Source organism: Ascaphus truei, chromosome 4, assembly GCF_040206685.1.
Source record: "Ascaphus truei isolate aAscTru1 chromosome 4, aAscTru1.hap1, whole genome shotgun sequence".
NCBI classification, from domain to species: Eukaryota; Metazoa; Chordata; class Amphibia; order Anura; family Ascaphidae; genus Ascaphus; species Ascaphus truei.
This window is the reverse complement of record NC_134486.1, coordinates 120433966-120453328: the sequence shown is the minus strand read 5'-3', so window position 1 is coordinate 120453328 and position 19363 is coordinate 120433966. Positions and strand designations below refer to the sequence as shown.

The window sequence follows — 19363 nt, the reverse complement described above, 5'->3', positions numbered from 1 at the left end:
ATGCGGTGGCAGCGGCAATGCATTTGTTTTCAGGCGACGTCGCATCGCCGGCACTATAAGCGCGACCTAGAGCAGAACAGGAAGCAACGAATATCTTGTGACTTACGCGAGCCAATCATAGCGCATATTAACTTTACTGTCCTGTTCAGTGTGTTTAACCCTTTTTTACTACAGGAAAGACTTTATTCGGAGCATTTTATACTTTTTACTGTAGGAAATGCTTCAATCAGATCTGCAGGGCAATTGCAACAATCACGTAATGTGTTAGAGTTTTTTAACACAAAACAAGGGTAAATTAGTGAAAAAAAATGATTCCTCTGGTAAAAAAAATATTAATCAATTCTTCTGTAAAAATCAGTAAATGCAGAGAAGGCAGAACACTGAGGCTGAGTAATGTACTCATTTCCCTGTCATTACCCATAATCCTTTACCTATGCAATATTTTAGCCTGTGTGTTATTTAGGGAGTTGAAAACACATTGCACATGATTAATATGATATGAATCAGAATTGTTGGCTGTTTTTATGTTTGGCAGTATATGGATTGTAACAACATTTAAAAACATTGTGCTGTACGAAAATGTATGTCTTATTTATTTTGTTATGCTGTTATTCTATATTTGAAATTGCTTTATTGTCCTGGGTAGGTATATAAAGCTTTAGCACCACTGTGACCAAAACCATAATAATGTATTTTGTACAATTTCCCTTTATTTAGATTTGTTCACATTGGTCACATAGGCCTATATTCTATAAACTGCGACAGCCTGATGAGCAGCAATTGCACAGAAAGGCTGATTGACTTCACTGGAGCATTCTGTGCAAAAGTGCTGGGTCAGCACTCACCCAATTTATAGAGTTACAATGTAGTTGATTACATGTCTTCCAGTACTTTTCCTAGAAATATTAATGCACAAACTTTTTACTAGTCTTAAATTGTGATAAAAAAAAAGAAAACCTGGTGTACAGTATACTGTAACACTAATCAATGAAACATAACTGTCTTCTGCTGAGTTTGTCCCTTGGTTAGGAGGGCACCCCTAACAAGTTTATAGTGAAAGCAGTAAATAATGTATATTATGTGAAATGTCTTACTGTACTCTCCTTAATTATGCTTCCAGACCTTACATTTGGAAGCCTATAACATATATCTTAAATTACAAACACTCCAAACTGTGGCGTTGATTTTACATGCATGGTTGATTCATTTGATGGCAAATCCAGTACATATTAGTAACTTGGATTGGGGCCTGAAAATAGAGAACCGTAGGGTGTACCTTTTTAAAGTATTTAATTTCCACCCTTTTGTTTACTATGTGCAGCGTTGCACTGTTGCTGGAACCATTCTATTGTTTTCTTGGATAACAGAACAAATAAAACATTCTAGTGTAGTATTAAATGGTCAAATACTGTATGAGGGCCTCAGTTTTCCTGCAGTCAAGTCTGCTGAAACAGTCAAACAAAAGTAGGTAATAGATCAGGGAAATCCCATATTATTGTGCAATAACTACTTCAATATGAAATTCAGCTTACGCAGTTTAACAACTTTAGTGCTTGTAAGAGGAGAAACAAAACAATACATAACAAACTTCGAGTAGACAAAATACAGAATAAATGTGGTTAACACATTAAGCACAGTCCCTTTTTCACTATCGGCTCCTGATGTCCATCTTAAAAGAGCTTTTATTAGGTGTACTCGTATTGTTGAAAGTATAGCTTCTGAATAAAACAAACACTAAAGTTACTCATTAGTCACATTATGGGTAATCAGAAATCAGTTCTAAGCTCACCTTCTGTCGGTGCCAATATTCCACTATTTCTTTGTCCGTATTCTTGCCTTCCCCTTGCATCAGCTTCTGTGCCCATTTTTCTAGAAACATGCTGAAGTCTTGCAGAGCACCTTCCAGTTGAGAGACCTGGGTGGTAAATTCTTGCTCCGAGATGGCCATTTGGCTCAAAAGACTCTCCAAGCTGCTCTGGCTTTGGCTTACACCCTCCTGCCACTGCTTCCAGTCTGCCTGAAGGCCCTGGATCTCTGTGTCTATTTGCTCGCACCCACTATCAGTTGTGTTCTGCTTTACTGTTGGAGCCAGCGTCTCAATTCTGTTTAGGCGTTCAGCTCCGATCTGTCTGGAATCCATCAGCTCCTGTAATGGAACATTCATTGCTATAGTAACCAAAGTTGTTTTCAGTCTTGGAACAGAACTGAATGCTTACAAATCTGTAAAGGGAGAATGTTTCACAACTGGACTATAGACCAGCCTTTTATTATTATAGTCTTACACAGTAAAAAGAAATGTTTTGCCGGTTATCGGTACAAGAAATCCAATTTCTTATGAGTCTCTGATGTCCAAATGATCATTAGTAAGAGAAATGTTAACCACTTCTGTCACAATACAGTAGTCATTGAAGAGTTTGAACCTACATTTAAGTTCTACTTATTCAGTTAAAACAAAATACAGTAGATATTCAGGTCAATATATCGCAAGTCATGGAACAACTGTTAAAAACAGTAGAGGAAGAATAACATTACTTAATTTTATTAGCTGCATTGCAATATGAATATATACAGTATTGCTTATTGTGATCCGCAAGCCAAGTATTAATTAATGGTTGTGTAAGAAAGTAATCCTATTTAATACCCATTGACTTATATTCCTCACAAAATACTCATCTATGCAACATGTGGAGAAATAAATGTAAAGATTCCTAGGAAGAAATCTAATTTGACTATGCTAAGTATATTCAAAGGATTTAAATGTTCATATTTTCCTGGAATCTCAGGTGTGTTTACAGGTATTTTCTGCACGTTATATAGATGAGTGTTTTGTGAGGTATATAAAAGCTTTATTTCTGGGGGTGCCTTTAAAAGTCTTGTCAAAACTGTACATTTTTGGTGGAAAGTGTGATTTTTGTGACATTGTCCGCCTTTTGAGGCTTGGCAAAGCGAAGATTAAGGTTACAAATGTTGAGATAGCATTTTGGATAGTTTTGCTCTAATCTCTAATTCAGTGATTTTCAACAGGGGTGCCTATGACCCATTGGGTTCCCTGGGCATCCCTAAAGGGTTCCCTATAATTTTCAATTCATTTGAAAATTGTACCAAACACAGAATAATTTATAATGCATTTGATCTCAGACACGCTATTAGAGAGGGTTGGGGTTCCTTACAATGCATTAACTCTCAGACATGCTATTAGAGAGGGTTGGGGTTCCTTACAATGCATCGGATCTCAGACGCGCTATAAGAGAGGGTTTGAGTTCCGCAGAATTTCACATAGGGTTCCTTAATCAAAAAAATGTTGGAAACCACTGTTTTAATTTGTAACGGTAGATCTAAGATCCATTACTGTGCTCCTAGTTTACAACACTCTACTTCTAATTTATGTAATTGTGAGATTTGACAATTTGATGGCAAAATGCTACTTTATAGTATAGGTCTATTCTGCTTTTAACTTACTTTGGGGGCAATCTTCCCATTACAAATGATAGACATGCTATAGTCATAGTGCATACTGATGATGAGTATTGCTACAGAACTGCTTCTCCCATCTAAAGCTGTCTCATTACAGACTGGAGCCCTTTTCTGAAAGCGTACATGAAATCCTATCCACAAGCAATGGGGTTATTGTGACACATCAATCAGCCACAGCAGATTTATTATTGCAGACAATAGCTTAATATATTCCCTAAATCTTATTACGGATAACTCTGGTGATTTTCCTAGATGACACTAAAGGATGGTAGTTATACCATTTTCAGCCACGTTATCTGCGCATCCTAACCTTGGTTTTGGTCAGTTTTTTCTGTATGGCAGATGCATCCCCTGATGCATCAGACCAGCGGTGAAGTTCTTCTTTTGCAGAGTGCAGCCAGTCTGTGAACTCGTGAACAGCATCAAGGTACATGAGGTGATCCTTGACAATATCCTCTACCTTCCTCATCTTCTCCTTTAGATACAATAGGTATAATACAGAGTTAATGAGCAGTGTTTGCATAAATAACATATACAAGTAGCAAAACGTGTACATATATACATATACACACTATTAATATATAACACTGCATGTTTATTTACAGCAGACATCAGATCTGAGTTCTTATTACATCTAGAATTCATATTAGATATAATACTAACAACTGTATTGTCTTAGTAAGCTTTGTAATCAGTTATATGAAAATATGTAAGTTGTGCAGCCACCTACATAGAAATTATTTAAGAAAAGATTTAAACATTAAACAGAATTAAATATTTATAAAGCATCCCATCTTCTGTAACTCCTGTCGATCCACTGCTGGATGAAGGCCTCCCCAATGATCTTCGAGAATCTGCGGATGCAACCAATTTGCTCCCACAATTTCCTAGCTTCATCCTTATTTCGTCCATCTTGGTCTTTTGTTATTTCTTGAAATCGAGTTGAGTACCACCTTTGTCCAACGATTGTCAATTTTCTTTGCGATATGCCTGGCCAACTGCCATTTTTATTTCTTCACCATTGTGATGATGTCCCAGACCTTTGTTTGTTTCCAAACCTATTTACTCTTTCTTCTTCTCTCTGTGTTATACCTCAAATACATCTTTAAATTGTCTGAAGCTTCTTAATTATCTTCACATGTAGGGCCCTCATTTCACATCCATATGTGAGCAAATGCAGAATACACTGGTCAAACGCGTTCATCTTGAGGAACAGTGGAAGATTCCATTGAAAGATTGTCTTGTTTCTTGTAAATGCACCCAATCCCATCTTCATTCTTATAGTGATTTAATTCATGAGGTTCCCATCCATTGATATTTGTTGGCCAAGGTAGATTTCGACTTCTGGTGCTATTCAATATATCTTCAACTTTGTAGAGTTGACACATTTGCTGATCATTTTGGTCTTGCAGAGATGAAGATAGAGGTACTGTACATCTTTACTTGCTTTGGTGAGTTCTCTGATTTGTTGCTTGAGGTATTTTGGAGTTGTGGCAAAAATAACAATGGTCTTTTGAAATCGTAGGTTACTCATGTATTCACCATTGATTTTGATTCCTTTTTCTTCCCAATTCAATGTCTTTAACAGTTTTTCAATGGTTGTTATAAAAAACCTTTGTTGTCTCCCCGTCACACCCACGTTAATCTTTATTTGGCGTGCATCTTCATGTAAGGTAATATAAAGGTTGATATGGCATTAACGTAAATGTTATAATATCAATGTATTCCTCTTCTTAATGCATTTTAAAGACATGAGGTGTAAACAGAATCAAACGCTTTTCTATACTCTACGAATCCTAAAGTGAGTGGTGTGTTAAACTCATTACTTTGAGAAATCCAATCTCGTACAACGCGGATGTGGTTAATTTTGTTGTTACCACTGTGAAATCTTGCTTGTTCTCTAGGCTTGACAAAGTCCAGGGTCTGTTGCTGCCAAGTACAGTAGTGAGAATCTTTATAAAAAATATTGTAAGGTATTGGAATTAGACTGATTGTTCTCTAGTTCCTGAAGTCTTCTTTATCTCCTTTCTTCTGGATGAGGAAAACTATGGCATTGTTCCACTGTTCTTGAATTTTCCTGTTCTTCAGACAATATGAAAATAGTTCTGCAAGCATTTTCTTTACCACTTCACCAGTTTTTCAATATTTATATATGTATGTATATATTTATATAAATGACATACTTAATAATACTAATGTCATAATTATTTTATACAACAATATAATTAACTTAATGTACTGTATGAGAATGAAAACTGAGCGACATAAAAAAATAATGTATAAAATTGATACAGGAGGGCCCCACTAATATGGCTTGTTCCGTTCTGAGGACCCGCCGTAAAGCAAAAATCGGCAGAAAGTGGAACCGGCGATTTTCGTTAGGTGCGTATGCGCAGACCGGCAATGCGCCGTTCGGCGCATGCGCGACAGAAGGAAACCCTCAATTTTGCGCATGCGTGACCCCGGGCCGGCCCGTTCTGCGCATGCGTGACTCCTGGCTGGCCCGTTCTGCGCATGCGCAGACATGGCGGCCCCCTTCTCGGCACCGCTATATCGGCGGATCGCCAAAAAGCAGAGCGCCGAAGCGGGGCCCTGCTGTATATGAACTTAGTAATGTTATCATCTGTGTCCAAACATGTTGTTTTTCTCTGAACAAATTCATCTCTCTTTAGATAATCTCCATGTTTATGGTAATTTACATAACCAAGCCTTGTAATAATTAACTAGGTAATAACAGATACTTTTGACATTTTAGTTTTTCATAATCATTATATTGAGCTGCTCTCTATTTATACTCTAATTACAATAATAATCAGAAAATAAAGAGATACAAGTGATTACCTTGGCAACTGTCATGATGTCATTAAAATGTGTTCTTAGCTCATTCTGAGCTCCCTCAGAGAAATATGCATCCGCAGTCTTCTGGTGAAGTTCTTTTGCCCTTTCAATAAGATGAATCAGAGTGGTGGAGTGATCTTCTATATCTGATAAGATTGCCTGTGTGTGGTCTAGTAAGGTAAATTTCTCTTTTAGCCCTGTCTGCTGTTGATTGGGATGTTCCACTTTGTGATCCACGGACTCTAGCCACTGTTCCAGCTGACTTTTTCTCTCAATGTGCTCATTCCACTGACCGATGACAGCCTCTAAACCACTGTATTAACAAAATAACACACCATTACTAAATACTTCTACATGACTAGTATATATTCTACACAATAGAATAACATAAGCACAGGGGCACTATACCACAATCCTTATTGTATTTATTGTACCTAAAGGAGGAAGGTATATAAAGTAATATGACCAATATAACAAGAAATAACCATAGTCTCTTACTTAAGAGTCTATTTGCTCAAATGATAGGTTGCTTCTCTCAGGAGACACATATGTCAGCTACTGTTATTTTAATACCAGTAAAGTTAACTTTTAACACCTCACTGCTAATGGACATTTAAACTATTCATTTATAGTCATGATAGTGGAATGTCTTAGAATTCTTCTAATCACATGGCACCACAGATAGAACTACTAAATCTCCCTTTGGTCTTTTAAAACTCATCAAAACGGCTAATGTGCTATCATTTCTCAGATGGTTATCACACTACAAGTTAAAGGCAAGCTGGAAACATTAAAAGAAAAGCACTGCAGGTGTTGTGGCACTTTAAGAATATGTCATCGTCATCATCATCATCATCGCAAAATCTGAGTGAATGCTTCAATGGTGGATTTTATTTCATTATTTGGATTAATAATATAATTGTAAAACAAGCTTTCAAGAGCAATGCTCTCTTCCTCAAATCAAACAGTAGTCAAGGTAGAGGGCATTGTTCTGAAAAAAATGTACCAAAGGGAAAGAACTCAGTTCAAAATAGCACTCATTAATCCAAATATGTATGTGAGAATAATTAAAAATAATCTTTATTTAGTTAGTAGATAAAATAAGTGGTGCATCAAAATAGACCAAAAAAGGCGATCTACAGTAAGGTTGTGTGGCTCCGTAATTAGAGGCAGTAATTATATTGGCTCGTGCACAAGTATGTACAGGTGTAGTCGATATTGATGATAACCTCTAGATCATTAAGGAGGTATAGCTATTGTGTTAGAACAGCTTATTTAGTTCAGCCCTGACTTAACTTAAATGTAAAGCCTATTAATAAATTGCTGAACTTATGTGCCTCTGGGCTCACTTTGTCCCTCTGAAAATACAGTAGGTTAAGAAAAGACTCACAAGGAGTCACTATTGCAAAAAATTCCCAATAGCTAAGAAATGAATATACTTAGACCCTATATATCGGTCATGTTAGTATATTGGTTGGCTAATCAATTTACTAGTACCCCTGGAGGGAGAGAAAGACTGCTTGCAAGCATTGCATGTAATCCAAAGGAAAACTATTCCGTTGGTTAATAAGTAAATCATTAATTTGTAACATGATTTGTATTTCCCAAATGAGATTTATTTATGTTCTCCAAAAAAGAAGGATTTACATTCTTATCCATATCTTTGATGGTAGGAATATAATGGATTGCGACAGATTTATCATTGGGTTGTGGTAAATTGCTCAGTCAGATAAGTCATTAGACAGATAAATACCATTATGTATGAGTTCCCAATTGTAGTGGCTCAAAATACTGTAATTATTGTTGAGCAGGCTTTAAAGTGTAGTCGCTAAAACTGTTTTTCAACAGTTGGTAACTTAATAAATATAACAGCACGTTTAAGGGTGCTGGAGCAAACTAATTGCTGAGTATCAGGAACTCGAAGTGCGAGTATAACAGCACCTAACAGTTCAAGATAGAAAAGGTATGACCTTTTGAAATGCGGGAGAAAAACTAGTTGCTAGATATCTGAATAACACTATGTGTAGTCAGGCTGTTTTCCCTGAGTGTAATTGGCAGGTAGTGGCTCCCCTCTCAGGAGCTCAGGCGTGCTGCAGCAAAATAGCAGAGCAGGATATAATGTGTTGTAACCCGACTGCACTAAACACGAGCCGGTATAATTACTGCCTCTAATTACGGAGCCACGCAACCCTTCTGTAGATCCCCTTTTTTGGTCTATTTTGATGCACCACTTATTTTATCTACTAACTAAATAAAGATTATTTGTAATTATTCTCACATACATATTTGGATTAATGAGTGCTATTTTGAACTGAGTTCTTTCTCTTTGGTATATTTGTTGACACATTTCTCAGTCCAGCACCTTATCTACTCTCATTTATTACTTGGTATTAATTAGCTGAGTAGGGGTTTTTCTCATTTTTTCCTCCCCTCCCCAATCCTTTCCTGTGGTATATACATTGTTCTTAAAAGCTTGTTTTTAAATACTACTGAATTACTCATTCATTTTTGCATAAGTGCAACTTAACTAACACGGCAACGACAACTTAATTTTGTTCGAAGCTACTTAGTATTGTTATTGTTTAAGTGGGAACATTTTACCCAGATAAACACATTTTATACAGCGCCACACAAAATAGTCTGAAGTGAGTCCGGCTGAGACTCCCACTAAACCCCACATCCCTGTATGTAACTGTAACTGATGTACTGTTTAAACTTTATAACCCACCCCCCTGTTATTCATGCTTTGGCAATACTTAAAAGTGTTTCTGTCATGCCAAAAAAGTTAATTTTATTTGATTAGTTAAAGCAGCATAACAAATGCGTTTACATTTTTGTATTTTTTTTAATTACAAGATTGAAGCGGGGGGTCTCCGGAGCTGAAGTGTGTTAATTTAAGCTCAGGGGACCCCATGCTTCCAGAGATACTTAGCTCCGTAGAGGGTGCTGTGAAATTTAAATATCCTGGCCACGCTGGCCGATAGTAAGATGCAACGGATGACGTCACGGCTTAAAGCCGCCATTATGTTAGGCACACAGTTCCCTTCCTCCATAGATACTGGCAACGGTATAGACGTAAGTATCTCTGGAAGCCGGGGGCCCCAAGAGCTGAAATTAATGCAGTTCAGTTCCGGGGACCCCCTGCTTCAACCCTATAAAATAAATAATACATTTTTTTAAACATAATGCAGCCTCGTCTGCAGCTTCAAAAGACTGCTAAGAAAATAAACAAAAAGAAACTAAAGTGACAACAACTTAGGTAACATACCTGTGACACCTGGCAGATGTGTTGCTGACAGTTCCCCATACATCCTTTAATGTTTGCAGCTGCATTTGGATTACCATCTGCCCGTCCTTGTTGCTGCTTCTAAGAGCCTGTTCACCTTTACCGATGGCTAAGTTCAACTTGACTTCACCTTCACCTTTAACTAACATCATCTCCTAAGCATGGGAGACACAAAGGCATTTAACAATTGAGTATCTAATGATGAATATAGGATACATGCATAATTGACGCAGTAATCATGCCTGGAAATTTTCTCTTATTGATTTTTTTTTAATCTAATTGGAACCAAACAGGTCCCAGGAGCTGAACTGTGACTTTTTCAGAACATGGGAAACCTGGTTAATAAAATAATGACAGTGTAAGTTGTCGGTGTCCCTATGGCTAATCCAATATGACTATACCATTTTTTTGTAGGGATTGCTGCTTTAAACCTTACATTTTGTCTAGTCATGTAATCCTGTGTTCTTTCATATACAAATAGAGGCAAATCGAGAAGATGTTAAATTAAAATACACCTCTATTTGTAATAAAAATGTAAAGCATTTAGATTTAAAACACTGGAACCCACAGATACCATACTAACTGAACGGTAAAACTTTAAGGCAAGTGAATGGGGCATAAGAAAATTTGTCCCACAATCTGTCTCCCTGGTCACAGTAGTGATGCAATATACAGTATTACTCAAAAAAGTCACGCACTTTCCATGTAATTTAGTGGAATTGTTGGCACCCACATTATATAGTGACATAGCACAACATACCTCACCAAGAAAGACAGTGAAACACAAATTTGTTTTTACCATTCTTGGCAAAGCACTATACATTTTGGGATTATAAGCTAAACCAAACCCAAAACCCAAGATCACCCATAGCTGATACATGTCTTGAACAGCTTTGCATCTCTTAGTTTCAGTGCCAAGTAAATCAATGTATAAGCACCTAATGGAAATTCCTAAAAGGTTGTAAATATTATTGGACATTTCTGCTTTGATGTTATCAGTATCACCATGATTTTTCCGCAAACGATGAACGGGACTCTGCTAACTGACGTGTCCCACAACAGTCTTCCACAGCAAGGGGAGCGCAGGATGTTCACAGCATGGTCATGAAAAGACATAATATAGTGTAGACTGTATATAGATTTGATATATGTAGGGCTGTAAGATAATAGCACTCACACTTTCTCCCCCGAATTCAAGCAGTACAGAGACTCTTTCTATCTCTGAAACTAGCAACCTTCGGTTAAGACTTCCAACACGTTAGTGTATCCATAAGGTAATTTCCCTCCGTATCATGTAAAAAGGATGGAGACTGACATACTGCTGCGGCAGAGTTTATTCGAGCATTTGCCCGTTCTCTGCCGCAGCAGTAGCCTGGCGCGCGCCCGAGAGTGACGGGCGCGCGCCGAAGCAGCGGAAGAGCGCCCTCCGATCGGGGCGCTCTCCCTACCGCTGCCGGGTCCGCCGGGTCCCCCGGAACCCCCTGCCGCTGTCCCGCGATCGCGGGACACCAGGGCTCCCTCGGGGAGCCCCTGGACGCGCGTGCAGGGGGCGCACGCTCCCGAAGACGCGTGACCGCGCGGCGGCCACTAGCAAGCCGGGAGATTTCCCGGCTTGCGGTACCGACCACACTCGATTAAAGTGTGTCGGTACTGTAGTATAGTATGTCCAAAATATATATTCACAGCGAAAAATGCCACAATACAAAAGCACTCACACTTTGAAATACATTACAAGACGTTGTACGAAATGCTGATCCTCTGGGCAGACAATCCCCGGCGCGTGTATGCTCGTTCACGTCCAACACTTCCGGTGTGCACTCAGGTAAGGGCGGATGTGACGTCACGCTCGATCTCCGGTTGCCAGGATCTCTCCACAGAAAATGAGCTCAGATTCAACGCGTTTCGTCATTAGACTTCGTCAGGCATCTTAATTACCATTGACCCTCCTTAGTTTATATAGGGTCAGCCTCTTATGTGTAATATTAAACACCTGATATCGATATAATGTAATATGCTGATTTTAATCAACTCTATGATATTTTACAAAGCTCGGCAATAATGGTTCTTTACTACATATGTATTATATAACAAATGAATATACCAAATTATTCAGGGAAAGTTTTTAATCACCACTCATATACATAGTGGTGACCCAAATAGGACATACTAATAAACTAAACATTTTTAATAATAACAATATGAACTTTCTAGAAATAGGCTTAACAAATCAATTTAATAAAAAAACTAATTCATAGAAGAACAATAAAACAATAAAACAATAAAAGAACATAGTAAAAAACACAATAAAAAACACAGTAAAAAAAGAACAGGACTCTGCTAACTGACGTGTCCCACAATAGACCCCCCTTCACCATCTCCACAAAACACTTGAATATTTACAGTGGCAAGAAAAAGCTTGTGAACCACAATGATAATTACGGAATTTCCATTATTTTTCAATGATAACCTTCTTGAATCAAAACCAGTCTTTCTTATATATCCAATATGGTTTGTATGAACCAATTCCATGTCTTTTGAAACAAAATGATGTAGGAATTAGACAAACAATGAGTAATTAAGAGTCAGAGTATGTGCAAAAGTGAAGGTTTTATCAGCTAAGTTAAAGGGGCAATTAGGTGTTTAATGAATTAGGTAGATCTTCATGGGTGAGCTTGGGAAGCCCATCCCTATATAAAGATCAGAAACTTTGTGAGTTTGGTCTTCACCATACAAGTGTGTGGAAACATGTCATGCCACGATCAAAAGAAATCTCTGAGGACCTTTTCTCTGAGGAAAAGCAGTTATTGATGCTGATAAATCTAGAAAGGGTACAAAACCATTTCTAAGGATTTGGGGTCCACCAATCCACTGTTCGACAGTTTACAAATGGAGAAAGTTCAAGACCACAGTCACTCTACCCAGGAGCGGTCATCCTATCAAAATCTCTCCAAGAATGAAACGGCAAATCATTCACGAAGTCAGAAAGAACCCCAGAGAAACATCCATGGATCTGTGGGCCATTCTCGCCTTGGCTAATGTGAGTTTTCATGACCCAACTATCAGAAAAAGACTGAACAAGAATGGTGTTTATGGAAGTACAGTATAGCAAGGAGGAAACCACTGCTCTCTAAATAGAATTTTGCGGCCATCGAAAGTTTGCCAAAGAGCACATAGATGATACACACATACAGTATACATATATACTGTGTATATACAGATATAGAAAAGAAAAAGGAAAAAAGCGCACCCCCTAGTGCAATAACTTCCAGGACATAGAATAAAAGTATTTAATAAAATAGATGTGTGATAAAAAGTGCACACTTACAAGATGGATATAGAATAAATTCACATAAAGGTTTCTTTGGTAAACTTTATGATTAGCCAGATGACAGAGGGTAGGGGCATCAGCCAATACTCACACCTCTGCAGACCCCTGGAGCACCGCCAGAAGCCTGTAGGTAACAGTAACAAACTGTGCCAGCAGGAACAGATGTCAAGATCTTTCAAGGTAGTGTTACAGTCCAACAGATCTATTCACCACGGCATACCACATCAGTAGGCATCCAATATTAGTGTCCACAATGATCTCAAGACACCACGTGATCGACGTGGTGATGTCAGTCCTACGCGTTACATCGGTCTAAGCCGACTTCGTAGAGTTAGCGTTGCTGGAGAACCGGAGGGCTGATGGACTGGCAATCGGAGTTGATCTCTGAGGCAGTATGAGCTTCCGCCCTTACCTGTGACGCTGCCATGGAAGTGACGCATGCGGAAACCAGAGAGTGAGACGCGAGTAAGACGTGAAGAAGCTTTAAACCGACGGGGTCCTTCTATGTTGAAAATGTGCATATAAGGGGGGACTCCATTTTGATTGCTGGATAACCATTTTTCTATAACTATTCTGTACTAACATTTAAGTCTCAGGAACTAACCACATGCTATATGCCATACGTAATTGTGCTGTCCAGGCAGTCTGAGAAAGTGACCTGACCTATCACCTACTTATCGCTAGCTGAACTGTATTTGTTCAGACTTATTTTGCCCTATAGAAAACAGGAACTTGTCTTCAGCCATATTGGGCATAAGTTACACAAGAATGCATTACACAACATGCTGACATTTCCTTAACGGCCTCCTAACTCGGTATTGAGCCCCTTTCCCAGACCATAAACTGTCTAACTGTCATTTTGCTGAGATAGACAGACTGTGAAGTAAAAGGGGAAGTATGTTCTCATATCTGTGTTTTTTCTATGCTCAAGATTGCTATATAAACTGGCTGTAAACCTTCAATAAATGAGAGAACGGTTTTTGACAAAGCTTCACTGTCTGACTCAATTACTGTCTTCTCCCGAGCTCGTCCACCATTTTGTTTTCCCAGATCATCAGCGCTATAAGAGTGGGTTAAATCCTCCGGAGGTGTGAAGTCATCCCGAGTCGGCAGACGGTGTATTTTCACGCTAAGACGTTGGAGAATACAAGGGCACATTTTCATATGTTCAGCGGTTCTCTCCAACGCCTGTTTAATTTATTTGAAATGTGAGTGTAAATGCTCTTGATATATTACACTGAATATATTTGGTCAAATAGTATGCACTATTGTGGCATTTCTTTTACATGTCGACCTTATACACAAACTGAGGGGTATCCTGAGACCTATTGCATTTATTCATCACAAGGGCTCCAGTCAGGGAGAGAAGAATCTCTGACATATTTACCATTACCAGAAGTTTTGTGAGGGCAACTACTTAAAGCTTACAGAGTGATATATAACCAGTATCAACCATCTGCACTATATTTGCTTTTATTTTATTTACATATACCACTGAGCACACCAGCGCTCCTCCTCTCTCAGAAGAAAAGAAACCAGGAGGGATCCTGGTTGCTCTGGTTACCCAGCCCTACAGGAGGCAGGGTCTCCTGGGACCACTTGAGACCCACACCCAGGAAGAGACTTTCCCTAAAATTGAACAAGCTGCTGGACATCTGTAAAGGAACCGGCGTTCCAATCTGACTGACGGAATTACCTGGAGGCCCTGGGAGGGATACCCCAACAACTAAACAGATAAGGACTTTTGTATTGTTCATTGAGATTCTGTTTGTAAATAGTATTGTATGTTTTGGGGTGGGAACTGGCGTAGGTGGCCAGCCAGGTAGAAAGGGACATATTTTTTAGTAAGTCTCCAAAGGGGAGTAGGTTTTTATTTTATGCTTTGTTTTCTTAAAGTGTGTCTATTATTTAGTTATTATTGTGGACTAAAAAAACCACTGCAGTTAAAATCTAACTCCTTGTTGGACTCTTACTGACTCCGCCGCGAGGCCTTCATGCCACAATATGTATGTATGTATGTACACACACATACATGTGTAGCCCCGGTATCCCTCAGGGGATTGTCACATGCTGCAGCTTAGCCAATAGGGCGGCTGCAATTAGATAGATAGGAGTATAGCAGCTTCAGAGGCTGCAGTTTACATGTTGCTAGGCAACCAGTGAAGCTTTGAGATGATGACAGTTAAGACAGTGTTTGAAGAGTGTCAGTTGAAGCTGGGAGCAGTAGCCCCTTGCACTAGGCTAGTCACCCCCCATAGGCCCCAGATAACTATTATCCTTGCCCCAGCTTGTGGTTACTTCAAGGAAAGGCCTTAAATAAGGAAATCTGCCCCTTTAGCTGTTTGATTAGCCCAAGGAACCACTCATCGGCGCGCAGCCTGATCACTGGGTCTGGGCTCAGACCTCCTCTAGATAGACTATCTTCACGGAGGACCCCGTCACGCAGAGACTGCGGCCTGCAGGCTGGAGACGGACCAGCCCCAAGGTATAGACGGTATGGTGTACGGTGATATTATCCACGCCGGAATTCACCCCACATGTAGGCGGCCGGCACGTCGGATCAGGCGGATCCAATTCTATTATCTTGCTGTACCCGGGTGCCGGAGCCCCGGGCAGGTACCTATAGTAGTGCACTAACACTCCATGGGATAGCGCTATCTCCAACACATTGGGTGGGCTTGGACATAAGGGACATCAGGGAATTGGTGCCCAGCACCCTGGTACTTTGGGAGACACCTATGTTGATGTGTGGGGTGGTGAACTTCTATACGTATGGTTATATGCACATTACTGTGTGGTACAGAGTACCAAGGTTATTAGTTATAGTAAAACGGTTGCTATCATATACTGTGTGCGTGCATTATTATTATTATTGTTCCTGTAAGAGGACCATCCCACCCTGTTGGGAACCCTTAAAGGTGGAGGCACTGTAACCGAATAATCAGGTAACCCCAGGCTCCCAGCTGCTGAGGTTCAGGCCTTCTGTGAGTCTATCAGGTAATGCATCACACACGGTAACACAAGTGTATTTCCACATATGAAGAAGGGGGTAGGATGGTCCGTGGTTCACAGCAACTTCAGCAGCCAACGCATGGATGTCTAAAAAAACTTTATTGATCGCTAGCAGCAAACATCAGGCAACCACTCTAACATGTTTCGTCCAGGCTGCGATTGGGGGGGGGGGGCAAACTGTACACATGTATACCCACACTTCATATATACCCATCTATACACACACAAACACACACCATATATGCACATCTATACATACTGTATACACATATACATCTATACACACACCCCATATATACACATACGTGTGTGTGTGTGTGTGTGTGTGTGTGTGTGTGTGTGTGTGTGTGTGTGTGTGTGTAGATAGACACACACACACACACACACACATAAATATATATACATACACACATATAAATATATATACATACACACATATATATATATATATGTGTATGTATATATATTTATGTGTGTGTGTGTGTGTGTGTGTGTCTATCTATACACACACACACACGTATGTGTATATATATATATATATATATATATACACACACACACACACACACACACACACACACACATATATATATATAATCAAAAAATAAATAGATGATACCGTTCTGTGGCTAACGAAATGCTTTTATTTGTGCATTTCGTTAGCCACAGAACGGTATCATCTATTTATTTTTTGATTATTGAAGCTCGGCTAACACGGTACTGATACCTCATATATATATATATATATATATATACACACACACACACACACACACACACACACACATATATATACACACCCACATGTATATGTATATATACACATATCTATCTATCTATCTATCTATCTATCTATCTATCTATCTATCTATCTATCTATCTATCTATCTATCTATCTATATACACATACATCATATACAGTATACATATATAAATCTATACACAGACCATGTATACATCTATATATACACACACAGACACACACCCAATCATATATATACATCCATTTATACACACACACCCATCATGTATATACATACAAGTATACACACACACACACACACACACACACACACACACACACACACACACAATCGTGCACATACAAGTATACACACACACACACATCATTTATACACATACATGTATACACACACACTCACACCATACAAATATACACGTACCTTCCCATTGCCAGCATACTATAGAGAAGAGGAGCTAGCCTTGGAGAGAAGCTGTGAAGTGAGCTCTGCATCAAAACCTAATGGACGGAGTCGGTGAGCTGCTCCACAGAGATCCTCCTCATTTGTTACACCGGCCTGAAATGTTACATTCCTACTGGCCCGGGGGACAATTTCCCCTATACTCCCCCTGTCCAGCCTGCCCCTAAATGTGCTAGTGGTAAACCATTCCTCCACACATGGTAAAGTAAGTTTCATATCATTACAATGACCATGGTCCACAATTCAAAATGTCTATTATTCTACTCTGGTTTGATTTATCATAATTAGACCTTTACCTGAACCTGTAGAAGACGTTTTTCAAGTGTACTTTTACTGCCCACTGTGCTTTCAATAGTAGCCAGTCTGTCTTGGACATCCTTCAACCATGACCACATACTCTGCAAAGCGTCTTCGAATATCTGATGCTCCTGGAGAGCCACTTGGCAGACTCGCAGCTTCTCTTTCATGACTTTCACCAAGTTTTGATAGTTTGTTAGAAGTTGTGATGACAGACGCACTTCTTGCCCATCACCACGTCCATCTTCATTTAAAGCCTGGGCTCGCTGCGAAAGTTTGTCAAATGATTCTCTAAAACAAGGACATGATTTATGATATTAGGATGTATATGAATAGTTTATCTGAAATGATCACAAGTCTGAGCTATTCATGTATCCAAATATCAGACTGTAAGACCCAGATCCACAGAGGTCCGATAACGTACAGTAGAGCTAAAAATGGGATGTTATCAAAATCAAATGTGGCCATTGTTTTCCGTGAGGTTAATGCATATCCATATTTCATTAGCCTAGGCTCAATTCCATGCTAAATTAGCACTGCCTCGCATTAAGCATCACTTATGTAAAGGTGGTGCTACTTCTATCTAGACCATGAAATATGGACTGAGAAGGGGAGCGGGAGCTAGAAAGTCAGAGAGAGTCCTAATATTGTGAAATCCCAAATGACTTGTATACTTCCCCAAACACACCTTTATACAATACGTGGAGAGTTACCTGTGCACAAAAATCAACACACCTGAGATATCTGGAAAAATGCTAATATTTATCATTTGAATATGCTTTGCATATTCCAATTAGCACATTTCCCTGGTATCTTATGTGTGTCCCTTTTTGTGCACCGGTGTCTCTCAATGTGTTCTATAAAGGAGTGTTTGGGAAGGTATATAAGTCACTTGAGACTGTAAAAAATTAGGATTCTGACTCAGTTGTTACCAGACCATATAGGCTTAAAATACATTAAGCTTACAGCATAGATCTGTTAGCATTTTTGGTCAGAAGTATATTGTTAACAAATGGTGCCACTTCTTTGTTTTGGTTTAGTTATGTGCATTTTCTGACATAATGTCATCTTAAAGCTTCCATGTTTAGCCATGGCAGCTGCCTCAAAACTGGTAACACAGCAAGTGGAAAGACATGACCTAAGCCTCAAAGTCAGGGAGCCATATACATAAAGAATACAATTCTTGTTGGTCAACAACAATGAAACTACACAAAAAACATGTTACAGTAGATTAAGATAAAATATAGAGGACATACAGGTGCGCCGACGAGTATTCTAAAACTTGCCTTAAACTTGCCTTGGAAAATCTGGGGCTATCACCAACAAGATCCAGGTACATGCTGGATACATGCTGCAACATTTCAGTGACATTTCTGCAGAGACTAATGGCCCATCGAATTAACACAGCAGGGGTCCCTGGCAGTCCCATTCAGTTTGAATGGGACTGCCAGGGACCCCCGCTGTTAATCCGATGGGCCATTAGTCTGTCTGCAGAAATGTCACTGAAATGTTGCAGCATGTACCCGGCATGTACCTGGGTCTTGTTGGTGATTGCCCCAGATTTGTTTTAGAATACTTGTCGGCACTATAGTACTACATTAATCTTTAATACAGGTTCACATTTTTTTCTTGCTTAGGTAGTATTTTGAAATAAGCAATAAAAGCAGTCTAGGAGATTCATTGTATATTGTAGATTACTGTCTTCATTGTAACATCGTTATTTACCTTGCAGTCAGTAATTCTTCCAGGAACAATTCCACTTTGTGCATCTCGTTTTTCTTTTCTGGAATATGCTGTTTGCTCTCACCAAGTGTTTCTGTTCTTATTCTTTCATCCAGCTCATGAATCCACAAGCTCAACTTCTTGTGCTGATCTTCAAAGCTGGAATTGTAAAAACATTTCATG

General features: G+C 39.2%; 1 protein-coding gene across 15 annotated transcripts in view; it reads right to left on the bottom strand.

Annotated features, from left to right (window-relative positions):
* SYNE1 (spectrin repeat containing nuclear envelope protein 1) overlaps nucleotides 1-19363 on the bottom strand; it is a 603546-nt gene that overhangs the window by 272934 nt on the left and 311249 nt on the right. For all 15 annotated transcript variants that reach the window (XM_075596504.1, XM_075596505.1, XM_075596506.1 and 12 more), the window contains 6 exons: nucleotides 19184-19339; nucleotides 17458-17749; nucleotides 9581-9753; nucleotides 6316-6625; nucleotides 3785-3949; nucleotides 1790-2146 (listed from right to left, as the gene is read on the bottom strand). In XM_075596504.1, the coding sequence (XP_075452619.1) occupies nucleotides 1790-2146; nucleotides 3785-3949; nucleotides 6316-6625; nucleotides 9581-9753; nucleotides 17458-17749; nucleotides 19184-19339 (1453 nt within the window). The remainder of the gene's footprint in view (nucleotides 1-1789; nucleotides 2147-3784; nucleotides 3950-6315; nucleotides 6626-9580; nucleotides 9754-17457; nucleotides 17750-19183; nucleotides 19340-19363) is intronic.